The sequence below is a fragment of the Culex pipiens genome, chromosome 3 (assembly GCF_016801865.2).
Source record: "Culex pipiens pallens isolate TS chromosome 3, TS_CPP_V2, whole genome shotgun sequence".
NCBI classification, from domain to species: Eukaryota; Metazoa; Arthropoda; class Insecta; order Diptera; family Culicidae; genus Culex; species Culex pipiens.
This window is the reverse complement of record NC_068939.1, coordinates 73,802,396-73,819,389: the sequence shown is the minus strand read 5'-3', so window position 1 is coordinate 73,819,389 and position 16,994 is coordinate 73,802,396. Positions and strand designations below refer to the sequence as shown.

Here is a 16,994-nt window from a genome sequence, read left to right as displayed (position 1 = left end):
ATTAGGTGGTAGAATAGGCCAAATACTACCAAAAACAAACATAAACTAAACAAGATAAATGCAAATTAAAATGAAAAAACGAAAAAAAGAAAAACATAAAACAAGAGAAGTAAAGTTTTTCGTAGAACAACAGTTGCTCAAAATGACCTCCTGAGCACGGGAAAAATAAATATCTTCGAAAAAAAAAATTTGGGCAGTAGAGGGTTAAAATGTTTGTTTATTGTGTCCTCTAAATAAAACTTCATATACTCATAACTCGATAGGGTTGCCAGATCTTTAACCTTTTGGACTCGTTGGAAAGGTCTTTTGATTACGCATCCAACGATAGGTCGCATGATTGATCCGGACATCGTTTCCATCGGAATATCTTTGATCCGGCTTCAAAAGATTGCATGAATAACACTTAAGTGCTCACAACTTTTGTTAGGGTTGTCAGATCTTCGACGTTTTAGGCTCATTTGAAAGGTCTTTCAATTATCTAAGGCGTCATCCATAAAGTACGTACGCTTTTAGGGGGGGGGAGGGGGGTTACTGTAGGTGTGACAAGATGTGACGAAGAGGGGAGGGGGGGTTTGAGAGATTGTTACGTCATGCTAGGTATTTTTTATGATTGCATAATATTAATTCTAAATGTACTCAATTAAATTAAATCCTCTTTTCTAAAATTGTTTGCGCACCTTTATTATGAATTATCGCATTATAATTGATTTTATAGTCAAATTTTTTTTCATTCAGCTGGAAATTCAATATTTTGCAAATTCTTGCTCGATAAGAATAAATTCTTTGAAAGCAGGGTGTTCATAATAAAACTGCTAAAATGGTTTGAACTTATTAGCTGTGAAAAACAGTTTTCAAGATTTTTTAATACTTGAATGTAATACCAGGTCTTCTAATTTTTAAAAGAAATAAAACAGTTTTTTTTATATCGCAATGTTTATTTCAAAAAAATAAGAATTAGACATTTTATTATTATTTTTTTCATGTAAAAATTGAAAAAAAATACTAAAATTATGAGAGTTTAAAAAAAATAAACACTACAAAAAACCCATCGAAAACAAGGGGGGGGGGGGTCTGGCAAAATGTGACATACTTTTTGAGGGGGGGTTCAACCGTGCGTGACAAAGTGTGACATAGGGGGGAGGGGGGGTTAATTTTGGCCGATTTTTGCGTGACATACTTTATGGATGACGCCTAACTAAAGACGTGTTACATGATGGACCCGGACAACATTTTCATCGAAATGTCTCAAATCCGGCCTCTTAAAAGTGTATAAATAACACTAACGTGCTCATAACTTTTGATAGGGTTGTTAGTTCTTCGATGTTTTAGGAGGTCTTTCAAATACCTTTCTAAAAATATATAACAAGACGGGTTTTCTTACAAGAACCACCGTTTTTACAATCTTCTGAATATCGTTTTTTAGCATAACTTTTGAAGTACTTTTCTAAACTTCATAATATTAGCTAGGGTATTACTGCCCACCATTGAAAAAACGGCTAATATCCACTTTTGGCAAAAACGAGATATTAGCACCAGGTGGTAGAGGATGTTCCAACGCATCTTCTGGAACTTGAATTTCACTAAAATAGTGTTTATATTTGGCTGCCGATGCGAAAAACCAAACGGCTAATATGCCACTCTTATGGGAAATTGCCTTGAAGAAGATTTGGTGACAAACACTAAAACGCGTTTTTCTCGGAATACTTGATTTGGCATAATAGCCGAATTTTCAATTATGGGCAGATTACAAATGAGAACTAAGCGGTACAAATCAGTTCAGCCAGTCCGGAGGTAATCGAGTGCATTTTTTTTTTTTTGGGTACACGGACTCACATCCAGACACACACACAGACATTTCGATGCTTCTGTGCTCTCTTGTACTAAGCTTGCTGGTTTTCCTATCTAGTTAGCATAAGAGAGCACAGAGGCATCGATTTGTTCAGAATGTCATTCTGATTCGATAGGTTTATGTGAAGGTGGCTCTACGAGGTCGAATTAAGGTGGTAAATGGTGTTCTTCACTTTTGGGGCAATGACTGTCAATGATGGTTCTGACTTCTTGGTCCAGAAATAGTAAATTGAAATGATAAAATGATCACTATATGTAAAATGCTTCTACAAACAACACAAAGAAGACATTTTTTTGAATGAAACATTCTGAATCAAGATTTGAATGTTTTTTCTAAAACAAACATGGCCGCCAAATGGCCGATTAGGGATGATGCCTTCCAGAGCCTTAAGAACTTCATTTTTAGTGTGATTTTATAGCCTTTCTTGAGTAAGGTGAGGAAGGCAAAAGCATGCAGATTTGTCATGCTGTTTTTAACATATGGGACGAACTTTTCTCGAGTGTCAGTAAATGAATCTTCAGATCCTCGCCAACTTTGATATTAAGAACTTTTTGATCGGCAAGTGTCTTTGGGATTTACTACCAGGGGAGCGTTTTTTTATTATGGAGCGCAAAAAAAAATTTTGTTGGACCCCCTCTCTCCGCCCCTCGTATCAAAACTTCCATACAAATTTTAAAAATTGTGTATGGAGCGTAACACGGCCTCCGACCTCCCCCCCCCTTCCCCATTCCCCCCAACTGCGTTACGTAATAAAAGAACGCTCTCTAGGTCACAATAGCTTTGATTTTTTTACACTAAACTTATTGAAACATGGTAGCAGTAACCACTAGCGTGCACAGGGTGGGGCAACATGGGGCAGTTGCCCCACTATCCTCAGAATTTTGTTCTAAAATTGCAAAGGGGGTGTCCACAAACGACGAAATTATCAAAACGCTCATATTGTTGCCCCACCTTCCTTGAGGATCTGGGCACGCTAGTGGCAGTAACTAAGTCACAACGTTCTAGCAGGATTCTAGCAGAGTTCTCACAGAACTGGATATTCTTACAGCATTCTAGCAGGAAAGTTCCACAATTCTAGCAGGATTCTGGCAGAACCAGCTCTGCTAGAATACACTGAAACCCCGATGGTTTGACATCAATTGTTGTCAAACGAACGGGGTCACTTTTTAGTTTGACACCCTCTTTACACGAAGCTCACATACTATCGTACCACACTTTTGGTTTGATAGTATGTGTGAGTTCCGTGTAAAAAGTGACAGTTCGTCACCATATTTGAAATCAATTAAGCACCAATTTGTTGCTTTTTTTGTTATGATTTTTTGGTCCATCCAGCGCCGTGCTTCCGACGGTACCGTCCACAAAGATCCACACATATTCTGGGAAATAGTTTTAAGGAATCGTTGCGCCGCCTCTCAGAGCAGTTACAGTTCACAAGAACCATCTCCCCCACCTTGTTGATCAACCCGCCCAGATATGCCCGAAACCACCACCGTTCCCTTGCTAGCTTTTTTTTCTCTGTCAAGTCTTCAAAAATTAGAAACATTAATCGAGGACAAACGCAGGAACCCCCCTTCCTTATTTTGCAGCGATGATGACTACTCCACCGCCTCTCGATCGACGGCAACGTCAGCTGCGCCAGCCAAGACTGCAACCACAACTAGAACAACAACGACACCACCAGAGTCATCATCGTCGCCCTCTTCTTCTAGTTCTTCTTCTACTAGTGGTTCCTCCTCCTCCTGGCTGGCCCTTCTCTTTGGCTTTGGCCAGAAGAAGGAAACTGCTGCTTCCCCTGCATCCTCCTCAACCACCACTTCTAAACCCTCCTCCTCCGCCTCCTCCGACTCATCCAAACACACTTTGTCTAACAACAACACCACCACCACCAACAACCAAACCGTTATCGCAAGTAATAATACCAACCATAATCATGTTGATAAACGTATTGACAGTGTGCAAGACAAGCTTGTGCAGCAGAAAACGTCCCAAGGATTCAATATACCCCAGGGATCCTTCAATGCGCCAACCGACGTTACACGCAAAGTGAAGATCTCGTCGAGACCACTTAGGTGAGAAAACGGCACACACCCTCTTCCGGGGGGTGTTCGTCGTTTATAGTTCGTTTCGTGGCCGGTTGCCGGTTCATGGCCGGCAGTCGGCGCGCGTTCTGTTACCTTTATTCTTATGTATAAAACAAAAACCAACCCCCCAACAAACAACAAATTAATAACTAGTTTTAGAGAGTTTACTTTCGCTGTTTCCTTTTTTTTTTTTGAAGTTCATTACCAACACCACCACCACCAAAACTACTTTCTTTTAATATCTGCTCCTAACGGAATCTTCTTTTCTTTCTCTTGGTGGATTTTGTACGCGTGAGAAATATTGTCTTTGTCCTGAACATAACATTTTATTTTCTGCGCTTTTTTATAGTTTTTTGAAATTGTTCAAATTTGCTTTTGTTTTGTTACCCTTTTTTTGTTTTCGATTATTTTATTTCTTTCATTTTTTTTTTATTGAGATTGGATTGACGTTTTCGATTGGCTGGCTTTTCTATATTTATGATTTTTTTTATTTCCTTTAAAAAAATCTTCAAAAGATTGTCTTACTTGGATTAATATCATACTTTCACAGAAAAAAACAAACACGCTGACTCGCACACACTCAAAATACTTGCACAAAGTACACCCACACCGATAAACGTACACATTTTATGTTATACACACACGTTCCACTCTGTGATAATTCCACGTGTTGCTTCCATGTCAAACATTCCGACTGAATGTACAGTTTGTAAATAATCCAAAATCCATCCAAATGACTCATTCCATTGGTTAAAATGTCTAAAACATTTTTTTTCATCAGCATTTTTTCCATAAAACGTATCATTTTATGTAGTACGCAACTAAGCTAAGCAAGTCCTGATTTGAAAGGGATTTTTAAAATATTGATGTTTTCAAATTTCAACTTTTGAGATGTTTTTTTTTGGAAATTAATTGTTCTGATCAAAATTGTCTTAACAATCCTGAATTAATTGGTTTTGTCAAAATAATGAAACTGAAAGTTGCCAAAACGGAAACAAAAAGAACAGTACTTATTCGGTAACTGGGCGTTGTTTGACTGGGCTGCTTTTTAATTGGGCGCTCGATAACTTGGCTGTAGCCCGCTTAAAAAAGACAAACGTCAAAATGCAAAAACAAACCGAAATGACCGAGGGGTCAATAGATGCAAAAATCAAGTAAAATAAATAATTATTTTTGAATTTTTTGTGTTTTTGTGAAAGTTCAAGTCACAATTAAAGGATACTAGTAACTTTTATTGTCATATTATGTTGAGTGTATAATGCATTAATGGTCCCCTCGGCATATTTTGTTCAGCCCAGCAAAAGAGGTATTAGACTGAGGTAAACTAACAAACAAACTCGCACTTTTTCGTGTTTGACAGTTTGCCAAACACGCAAACTTGTTTGCAGCAAACTCGCAAACAAGGCAAAATGTATGCAAGTTGACCTTTCTGCAAACAAACTGTTAAAAGGGGTTACATACATGTAAATCGTCAAAAATGTAAAAAGTTGGTATAAAACACACATTATACTTTTTCAAATCTTTTTTTCAGGGCATTGTCTATTACCAAAACAAATTTGAAGACATTTGGTTGTATCATTGCCGAGATATAGCTATTTGAAGTTAGCAGTTTCAAAAAACGGGTGCCACGATATCTCAACACTGCTTTGACCAAATCGCCTCAAAGTTTGGTGAAGACTCGTTAAACCGATCCCGTGTGCATGACGAAAGCCGATTTTCAAAAAGTTTATTAAAAAAATAAAAAAATATTATTTTGTTTTTATATAAAAAATCGTAATTTTTTTATTTTTTTATTTTTACAAAGGCAAAATTAAAAAAAAATGGCTTCGTCATGCACACTGAATATGTCTTGAGAGTTCAAGGCACCCGTAAATCAACTCGGTGTTTACAGAAAAACCGCTCACAATGTTTGACAGTTCGCTTTGCGCACGGCAAAATTGTAAGCTTAAATCGTCTGTTACTCACTTTAGGCATAACATATCTTTATGAAACTTTCAGGAGTGATTGAAAATCATCTTTTTAGTAGATTTGATTATTTTCTTGAAATATGAAATTTAGGGATTTTCTACATGTATGTAACCCTTAAACTATCAAAAATTGCGAGTTTGTTTGTCATAGTCTAATACCTCCTTTAGCGAGCAGTATTCGGTAACTGGGCTACGTTCTTAGCCCAATTATTGAAAAAGCACTGTAAGCAAAAAAACTCCTGAAAACAATACTTTGATCTCTGATCTAATCAAAAAGTGTAATCTTGGTTCACGTGCACCAGGACTTTTATTCATTTAAAATGTAAGGTTCATTTGCATTAAAGAGAATTACAGGAGGTTTATTTGCATTGTCTTGTTGTATCTAACACATTTCAACCAAAAGGACATTTTTGTTAACAGTTTCGCAAAAAAATCGATTTCCAACCGAAGTAACATGTATCACTGTTTTAATTTACACAATGCTTTATTCCATCCATTACTTATGAAAAGTCGATGTAACTGTGCTTTAAGAATTGCATTAAAAATTTTAGAGTGACCAGACCGACTGTGTTATATTCACCGCAATGATGATTCATTGAACTAGGCAGAGTAAATTTTCAACATTGGTAGAGAATTTGCAAGCAAAATGAGCGCCTCCCTAACACAGACGGGAAGGTCATGTACCTAAAATGCCGCTTCCCTACCACGGATGTGATCTTGAAGAACCTAGAAAGCATACAATTTTGAAGGATATCTAGCGTTTACCGAACCAATCATTGGATTTCTAGTATCTCTCAACAATCTTAACTAACATGGACAACGTTATTCCAACGCCTTGACCTTAATTTTTCCTAAATTATTGTTCACATGCAAAAAACAACTTTCTACTTTCACGTTTTTTTTCTATTTTTTTTTTTTTAATTTTAAGTTGCACTACCAAAACTGCATGCTTACAATCGATTGCCCACTTTGTAGACCGCTTCCATGTGTGTGTTTTTGTTCGTTTTGTTGTGCATCGCTCATTGTGCTTAGCTGATAAGTTGGGATTAAATTTTGCCTTAAGACAAACACTAGTCGACGCGAGAGAAGGTGCAACTCACCAAAGATTAGGCCAAAACCTAGGTAATCCTAACAAAAAACCTTCTCTTTTCTTCCCGTTCTGTTTTCTTCCAAATATCACAACACAACAGCTACGTGGGACGTCCGTGCGCCGCATCGACCGCCACCGGTTCCAAGGCGCAGCACACCAAGGAGCTGAAGAACCTGCTCGACACGGCCATGGGCCTGTAAATCACCACCCACACACCCTTACACTTAGGTTACGTTGGACGTACACAAAATCGCACCCTTTAGGTTCTCTATATGCTACAAACTACTATTACTTAGTAAAATAAAAAAAAATACACGCTAAAAAAGAACAGACAGTTTCTGGAAGTTGCAAAAACCAATATCAGTGCTCTACCCCTTTGTGGAACTCCGCTATTTAGAAGATAGGTATTTATTCACTCTTGAAACAAGCAAAACACTACGATATAAACAGTCAAACTTGGAGGCAAAGTTTGTTTCAAATAACACAAGAAAGAAAAAAAAAGAATTATTTATTTATTAGAAAAGTGTTGAAACGAGGAAGACAGGAGAGGCAACCTTGCTTAAAACTTTGCAGTTGACGATGAGTTGGCAGTCGCTGAGCGGACGGGGCGTGTACATTTGAAGTATTTAAACGTTAGGAACACTTATATAGGTCACTAGTAGGATACGTACAACAGTTTATGTCGAACATTTCGAGAGCTGCGAGAAAGAATAAAGAGGAGAAAGACAGGAGAAGAACAAACACACAAGAATGACTGTACACTTTTGGTGTTGACGCCGGTTTTTCCGGCAAAAATCGTTGAGAAAATCATTTGGAAATCACTTTTTAGAATTTGAAATCAAACAGTTTGATATTAAAACCCCCCCTCTAAACTTAACTAAACAATACCGGCTATGCAGCTAGTTGGAACAAAGCTCGCAGAATGAAGCTTGTAGGTATTGATAGACAAACCAAATTAATTTGCTAGTTTTTTTTTACTCGCAGTTTAGTTTTGCAATATTTCACCAATAGAAATCTTATTAAAAAAATAACACTAAAACATGTAATAAACAAAATACACGTAGTAAACTACCCTTAAAAACGCAAATTTTAACCACACAGTTAAAGCAAGTAGTTTCCTTTGAACCCTAATCCTATTGCTGAAATCGATGGTCAACGATGGCTGATGGTTTTTGTTGGTTTACTATCGAAAAAGTATTAAACTACCAAAGGAGCCCTTTTTCGACGACGAGCTTTCGCTTGATTTTTTTTACATGGCAATAGTAGGAATATCAGTGGATTTTGAACCGGCAATTTTTTTTCTAACTTCGCGGTTTTCAAAATTGTTTTCGTGTGTATGTTCGTTTTTTAGTTTTTAGTAAGTTATTTTTCTTCTCTATCAAATAGTCAAATTTCCGCCGAGAAGTGATTAAGTGGTATGAGAAATTTCGCAGATAATCAAAATAAACGGAAGGAGAACGATAACTTTTATTTGTTTACTTTATTTTTCACAGATATCACATTTTAGCTTGGACTTCATTTCGCTTGTTTGTTTTAATTTTTAAGTTTGACAAACCGTTAAAATGATAGAAAGATTCAAAATCTTGAAACACTTCGTAAAATATCGTACCTTAACATTTTGTGAACCATTTGGTCTGCATTAATTGAGCAAGAAGCATATTGTACATGTATACAGAATTTCCATGACGGAGAAATTCAATCTTCTTCTTGCTAAGGGACACACATAACTAATGTAAAAAAAACATCATCTTCTATCCCATATATTTTGAGACAAGCACTTACATCGTTACACCTATTTGCACACGATAACTGATAGCAAACTGTTATACCTATTTAGAATATGGTCGCACCAAAATTACCAGTGATATTAAAGTATGTGCAAAAAGAAATGCTGCAAAATAGTTATTTGTGTAATTGTTTCTTCTCTGGTAGAAATATCACATCCCATGACTTCGAGTAAACATTTCGAGTTCTGCAACTGTGCTGATAGTTTTACGTATTCGAAAATGTCCTTCCTATATCTTCGTTGATCGGTAGGCATGGCGTCGTGTGAATTGTGGCATTAACTCATGAATTATTGTTTTAAATGGTCAAAGTGATTAAAATCTCAACTGTTGACAACTCCTTTCTGTATCGTCGTTGATCGGAAGGCACGCTTACGGTTTGGGTCTCCGAGGTAATCGTATTTATGTATGATCCCCATACCCGCAGGCAACTAGGTCCCGAAACATATGTGGGCGCTAGGTGAACAATTCCATCACCTTTTACTCCGTAATCTGTACACCCACGTGCATAAGTTTTTTTATTGCACGAATTTCAATGCTACAAGTACCGACGCATAGAGCAAAATGGTTTCCTTTTTCCCTCCCCTAGCGCCAGAAATTTGTAGCGAGTGTAGGGACACTTCGCATAGACGCCCTTGCTCCCATCACGTCACTGAGGGTATGGAGCGATGAGAAATTAATAAGCATGCCCCCTCAGTCGAACCTTCATTAGAGAAGCAGGCAATCTACAACTCACAGCGAACGACCAAGGGAACACCCTACCGCGTATATAATATGGTTGGCTTAGTTGTCTTCAGTGAAATGTATGAATGTTAGAGTGGATGTAAGGGTTTGGGTCTTCGAGGTAATCGTGGTACTTAATTACATGTATTATGTATTGAAATAACTGTGCGTGAGTATTTTTGTGTGTTAACCAGAAAGACCTTCCCATAGCATCGTAGCTCGGATGGCTCGGCGACGGGTTAATATTAGTAAAGTCCTCCCCAAGCATCGTAGCTCGGACGGCATCGAAAAATCAATACCTTATCCTACTAACAGAATCAAAAGAAGCATATAATATCAGGGTGGCCACTCAAGTCGAGAAATTGGGAAAAATTCGGGAATTCGCCAAATTTCGCCAAAATCGGGAAAAAGTCTGGAATTTGTGATTTTCTGTCAAAAAGTCGGGAAAAATCGGGAATCCCAAGCTGGATGATTTTTTTTCTATCTCTTGTTTTTTTTTAAATTGTGCAATTTTTTAATTGAATTCACTCAATTAAATTCTTTGGTAACTTACTTTAAATTTAAGGTTCCTTTCTCTATTTTAATCTAGGGTATTTGTCCCTATTTTGGGCCTAGTACGTATTTTGGGTCTACCAAACTTAATTCAACGAAATTGAACATTTCACCAAATCTGGCAGGGATTTGCCACTTGAGAATGATACATGCAGTCATTATCTTCATTTTGGTGGGCCAGGATCATTCACTTTTTCCTCCTAAATTATAAATAAAGCAAAAAATATATCACTCTTCACATTTTTCTTGGCAAATCGCTAGGTGCCCATTAGGTCCAAAATATTCACCACTTTTGCTTACCACTTGTTGACACTCAGCGTCACGGTTTTCATCACTCAGCACATGAATGAGAGCCGTCCCCCGAATCTTCAACCACCGGCAATGTGTTTTTATTGGTGGGTTGCACAATCCCATTGCAAAAACAATCACTAAACTGCCACCAAATCAATAAAATAACTGATTAAAGTTGCTTCGTCCATATCGGAGAGAAATGGATATATTTTCGGTACATTTGACAATTCTACAAACTGTGCCAGTGTGTGTGCGCTTCTCGAATTTTACAGTCTTTCTTGCATATTACGAGCTTGTTGTTTGGCTACGCAACAATTGTTTAATTACGTTTAAAACTCGTAAAGAATGATATAAATCATCTCCAAGCTAATTATGCACGTAATGCAAGTGAAATCAATCATTCTAATGTTTATTTGTGGCTTAAAACATCACAATGATTTAGCATATTTGTCGACCGAATTTGTGCGGCTGTACTGTACGAGCTGGGGCTGAACCGTACGTCAAAAAAGTTCGCCACGTGCTTCGAGATTTCAACCAATCAGAAGGTAGGCCGAAAATATGCACAAAGAAGGTCGTATGCTAGGAGCAATGTCCCCAAAATAGGGGCAAAAAGTATTTTAGTTTTTCGTACTTTTATAGCGATATAAGGTATTTTTATCAAATTGTTGATAATGTACGAGCTTAAGCATTAAAAATCCAACTTATTCATGTATAACAAACTAGGTTGCCAATAGCAGTCTTTGAGAATACATCAAATTAAAAGTGCGCTCTGCTTAGTAGGCCCAAAATAGGGACAAGTACCCTATTAGAGAATGAAAAGGCTATTTAAGATATTAAAAATCCTAATAAATATTTAATATGTTTTGTTCATCAAACAAGAGGTAACATCTAACTGTAAACAACCCTTCCGTGTGGATCAATCGGACCGCGGACTGGATTCACAATCCAGAGGTCACCGGTTCGATTTTTTTTTGTCGATATGGGAATTCGGCGCCATCGCACCAGATTTTAAGTTACCGGAAAACTTTTATATTGAATAAAATTCAATCGTCTATAAACATTAAAAAAATCCAGGAATTTTTGATTTAAGTTATTGCAAACATGTTTAAATCATTTCAATATAAATAATTTGTTAGATTAAAATCTTATCTTACTGAATTTTTCATTGAATACAATTAGCGGTTGAATATTGACAACTAGATAAATCATAATAAATATCTAAATTTTCAAAATTTTAAAGGGAATTGGATAAAAACATTTTTTATACGAATTCCTAGATATTTTTCTAAATTCTTTGAAAGATGCTATCATGTTTTAAGCGTTCTCTGATTAATATTAAAATAAAATTAAGAATAAAATTTTAAATTCAGATATTGCGCGTATTCTCGAAAAAGACACGCGGCATACCAGCCTCGAAACGACGCGCCGCACTTTCGGCAAATGCGCGCTGTCAAATCCCATACTGCGCGTTTTGTTTTTGTTGATCTTCTTCTTCGAATTGCATGGCATTGTTGCCGGGCATGTTTTTTATTGCACCAAAAGTGCAGAAAATCGCTGGCAACAATGTCTGCGGCACATTCTGAAATGCCGCGCGGCGTGTACCTTCGAGAGAAACGGACAATATCTGTAACTGTTTTTCATTTCCACCACCCACTGAGAAATGTAACGACCCGATCAGTCTGGTGGTAGAATAAAATCGGGCTGACGAAGGCCGATCGAAGTGTTACATTTCTCAGTGGGGATGCTTATGGGCATTAGGTTGGTCTAAATCCGGGCTTTCTATGGGCTACCCCCTGAAGTCAAAGATTGACCCATCACTAGGCTAAATTCCAAATTTGAGCTTATTCTTATCACGTGGAACCCCTCCCTCTAAGCCCTTGAAGTTTGTTTGGGGAAAATCGACAAATGTATGGAGAAAAGCAATCGATTCAGTTTTTCACCTGTAGACGGCGCAATAACTATCCAATTCTTACCAATTTTCGGAACTAACATCTTCATCTTCCGAAAACACCATATTTTTAGGATTTTTTGCTTAACAGTTATTAGCCTTCAAAAATGACCATTTCCGCACGGACGGCTCTAGTTACTTTCTGGAACTTTTTTGATCGCAAAAATTACAGCTTTGATCAAATTGCGTTCTGCAAAGCTCCTTACAAATCACTAGAAAAAATAATGGTTGTTCTAGAAACAATTTAATTTGAATTTAGATGATCCTATTAAACATTAGTGTCTCCCCTTTCTCAGATACGCTGGTAGAAGGGTTTCTGCATCAACGGCCACCGGAACCAAAGCGACCCACCTAAAAGAAAGCGAAGAGTTTATAGACGGACTCATGCGTGTTGAGCCCTCTGGCGAACCTCCAGTAACCCCACCGGATGATGAAAGCTCATCATCCGCAGATTGTTCGAGTCCCCAAATCAATCCAGACGAAGCTTCCAAATCTCCGTCAGTGAACAGCCCTCGCAATCCGAATTGCATTTCCCTGAAGAATATTCAACTTGTGGCGCATTCGGATTAGTTAGCAATCAAACCCACCTATACATTTCATCCTGAATTCTTGGCTTTATTATTTCGTCTGTTTGTGTGATACATGTTTGATCATTTTGGTTATTAAATTAAGAAATGAGTGAACATATTTCCCCTGCGCGTTCCTTTTCTTATCTTCGTCGACGCTCGCTGGACTTTTTCAGCTTCTTCGGTCCCTTCACGAAGCACCAATCGACGGCGATGGTCTGCGTCAGAATTTCCGATCCGTTGAGCGCTTCCTTCGCCGCCAGGGCCTGCTTGTACGTCTCGTACTCTACCAGTGCGTAACCCTTGAGGAATCCCGTACGTCGGTCCAGATTCAGGTGAATGTTTTTAATGTCCCCAAAGTCGCAAAACTTATCGTGGATGTCGTCCTCCTGGGCCTCCTCGTGGATCGACGTCACGAACAGGATCCACCCCTCGACGGAACGTTGCGGCCCGGGTTCGGCCTCCTCCTCGTCATCCTGCAGCCGCTCGTAATCGATCGCCTCCCGGGGAATGCTTTCGTTGCCGAAGCCGCGTCCCTTCCGCTTGCGGGCTTTCTCCTTCAGCCGGGCGATGCCCTGGTCGCCGTCCTCGTCCACCTCGAACTCCTCGTGATTGTAGATGTCGAGCACGTCGGTCATTGTGGTGGCGTAGGCGATTTACTTGAATAAATTCACGCGAAGTTGAAAAATTTCTCCCGATTTCTTTTACGTGCGTGCGCGTTTTGTTTTTTTGACTTGATGACACGGCGTTTGACAGATGCGGCTGCTGGGCCGAGTAGGAACGATCGGAAACTGAAACTTATCGTTTCTAGATTTTGGTTGTGCACGGAAAAATAACTGAATTGAAAAATAATGCACAACAGAACAAAATTTCATGCAAAACAATGAAAATAAGCCAAAACCAAAGTGTAAACAACCGTGAGACAATTTACTCACAATAAATAATGTTTAACGATTTCAGGCTTGATGGCTCATATCTGGAGCAACATTTGAAAGGGGCCGTACGACATTGCTCTTACGGCTTTTCATCCCATTAAAACGCGTGTAATGAAAGGCCGTAAGAGCAATGTCGTACGACCCCTTTCAAATGTTGCTCCGCTATTTCTCCAATGCATTTCATATGCAGCCATTCACGCTGTTCCGCATCCGTACCCTGACTGAAAAGTCCGTCGGACGTCCGTCGTTTGTCGTCCGTGCAATCGTACGACGTCGCACGACAATGTCGCGCGACTTTCGCACGAATGTCAGACGTTTTTGCACCAAAATGTCGTATTTGTCGTGCGATCGATAATCGAAATAGTAATTTAGAATGTCGTGCTATTGTCGTGTGCTGTCATTTCGGATTTTTAGGTTATGTTGCAGTTGAAAAAACTGTTGTTTAGTATTAATTGATTTTTTTATTCAAACTGTCAAAATTTCACAAAAATATTTACTTGTACATTTAATTTCACTTGCGGATCGCCGATTCTTCCCCAACTTGGCTTTCTTCTGGATTTGCCTTGACCGCAGCTTCCGGCTTGGGTGTTGGTGTTCTTCTGAGGCGGCCGTGGCAACATCTTGGTCGTATTGGACCTTTGCTCCTCGACGAGTTGATCAAAACCCGGATGCGACGCCTTGGCGACGAACTTGGATCTCCGACGAATTGATGTTTACCGGAGTACGAGAAAACGTGGGTTTGTGGAGTACGAGTACGAAAAAAACGGGACTGCTTCCGTGGATAGAAGCCACGGAAGCCACGCATGACCAACGGGGACGCATGGTTTCCGACGGTATAAGATTGGAATATGTTTGTTGCCTGAAAAAAATATATCATCAATCAACAATTGGCAAGAATTTATAAATTAAATTCAGATTTCAATAATAATAATAATAATAAAATTTTAAGCCAATAAAATTTCAAATATGTATTTCCCACTCGGAAAATAATCTGGTAAATTTGAGCGTCTGGCGCAGGCGGACGTTTGTCGTGCAGTTCAGACACACTTGGCACACTTATTCTAGACAACTTTTGCGTAACGCCAGACGAATCTGGCGAAAATCGGGCAAAATTTCAGCCAGCTGTCTGGCAGCAAAATCAACCGGTTCAATCGGTTGAACCGTGCACGACCGGTTTGTGTCATATTCGCCAGAAATCATGGCAGAAATCTGGGGCAAATCTGGGGGAAATTCTGCCAGATGGCTGGCGCAAGCCCCCAGACGAACGCCAGAAATGCGTCCGCCATTTCCGACCGGGTTTTGAACTATAAAAGAAAAACTAAATTCATGAACTTTCAAAATTTAAACATTCAAAAAGAATTATAAATAATAGATGTCTAGATAGATGATAGATTTAAATTTAAAAGCTCAAATAATTGCAATTAGTTTTGAAATCCGAGGATATTATTATTTTTTTATTTTCTAAAATTCTATAATTCTATAATTCCAAAATTCTAAAATTTTTAAATTCTAAAATTCTTAAATTCTAAAATTTTTAAATTCTAAAATTCTTAAATTCTAAAATTCTTAAATTCTGAATTCTTAAATTCTCAAATGCTAAAATTCTTAAATTCTAAAAATTTTAAGTTCCGAAATTCGAAATTTTTCAAAATTAAAATTTTTTGAATTATAATTTTTTTGAATTTTATTGTGCCTCAATACCAAAATCATTTATTTGAATTCGTGATATTTTTATAACTCCTATTTTTAAATAGACATTTTTTTAAATAAAAAAAAACAGTTTTAAAACAAAAAAATATTTTTGAATTTTGTAATAATATTTTTTAAATTTGATTTTATTTAATTTTTTTTTTAATTTCAGATCAAAAAAATAAAAATCATTTTTTTATTTTTAAAATTTTAAGAAACTTATTAATTTTTCAAATGCGTAGAATTTAAAAAAAATAGAATTTTTGAAATTTTAGAATTCAAAAATATAAATTATTACATTTATACAATTTTGGAATTTTAGAATTCATAATTTTTAGAATATTAGAATTCAAAATTCCAACTCCTGCGTCCAACGTTTTGGAAATTTCAGAACTTTATATGTTAGATTTATAGTATTTATAAATTGAAGAATTAAGGAATTTTAGTGTTTAAGTTTTTGTCAATTAAACAATTTTTTTAATTTAATTTTTTTTTATAAATATCTGCAAACTTTGAGAATTTGAAGAATTAATAAATTCTAGAATTGAAGAACACTAACAATGCACAATATCAAGAAATTGAATAAATTTAGAATTTTCGAATTCTTGCATTTTTAAGTTCTGGAATGCTAGAATTTTACAACTTTACTTACAACTTTACAATTCCAGCGTTTAAGTTTTTTTTATGTTTTAGTATTTTAGATTTTTTTATTTTTCAGTTTGGAATTATGGGATTGAAAAGTTGAGAATTTTTTATGTTCCATTCATCCTATTTTTAATTTGGATTGTCCAATCCGTTTACGGATGCGGAACAGTGTGAATGGGAACATTTGAAATGCATTGGAGGCATCGCTTCCGCACTGTGCATCCGTACTGTAAAATTTTATGAGGATGCGGCTGCGGCTGTGGATGCGGCTAAGTTTGAACACACCGTAAAAGGACGAGACTTGTCCGCACAATAAAAACGCGTGTTTCTTGTTTCGCAATCTAACTTGTTATGATTTTATTTCCTCTTGGTGACAACTGTTGGATCACCACCATCAGACACATATTTTTTCGAAAATTCAGGCCTGACTTGTCCAGGTAAAGCAATCTAGTTCTCAAATTCTGAAGTCCAAAAAAAAAAACAAAATATTTTTCTTCCCACCAGGTGAATCAAGAGTACAGGACTCACATTCCAGTGGTCGTCGGTTCGGTTCCCGCGGTAGGTGCTCAAAATGCTTAGAGTAAATTTGGTTAGCGGCATCTGAGTCCCTTGCAATACCTCAAACCCCTCGGGGCGCCAAGGTCTTTGAATTTAGTTAGTTTAGCATAATTTGTTTACTTTTTCAGACTTTGGCCAACTTCCAAACTTCACCAGTATCCAATGACACGATTGTTCGTGGAACCTGGTAAGAGTTTATCTAGAAGATCTGAAAACCTAACCTAACTTTGTTTTTTTGTTTGTTAGTGGTCCGGCAAGGTTCTTTTGGAACGATATTCTTCGTTGGTTCAGGTTTCCGAATCCGGCTGGGTGTGGC

General features: G+C 37.5%; 2 protein-coding genes across 9 annotated transcripts in view; one reads left to right on the top strand and one right to left on the bottom strand.

Annotated features, from left to right (window-relative positions):
- LOC120430316 (2-oxoglutarate dehydrogenase complex component E1) overlaps positions 1–12,878 on the top strand; it is a 39,532-nt gene extending 26,654 nt beyond the window's left edge. For 2 of the 8 annotated variants that reach the window (XM_039595409.2, XM_039595410.2), the window contains exons 11-12: positions 3,802–3,918; positions 12,582–12,878. In XM_039595409.2, coding sequence (XP_039451343.1) covers positions 3,802–3,918; positions 12,582–12,855 — 391 coding nt within the window. In that variant the 3' untranslated portion in view covers positions 12,856–12,878. Of the gene's footprint in view, positions 1–3,801; positions 3,919–7,087; positions 8,452–12,581 lie in introns of those variants that run through there. The other 6 variants (XM_052711109.1, XM_052711108.1, XM_052711113.1 and 3 more) reach the window with 4 other exon arrangements.
- Positions 12,876–13,606, bottom strand: LOC120430317 (RNA-binding protein 8A-like). Its single transcript, XM_039595418.2, has one exon. It carries the CDS (start codon positions 13,487–13,489, stop codon positions 12,995–12,997), a length of 495 nt encoding a protein of 164 aa, XP_039451352.1. The 5' UTR covers positions 13,490–13,606; the 3' UTR covers positions 12,876–12,994.
- Positions 13,607–16,994: the final 3,388 nt, after the last annotated feature.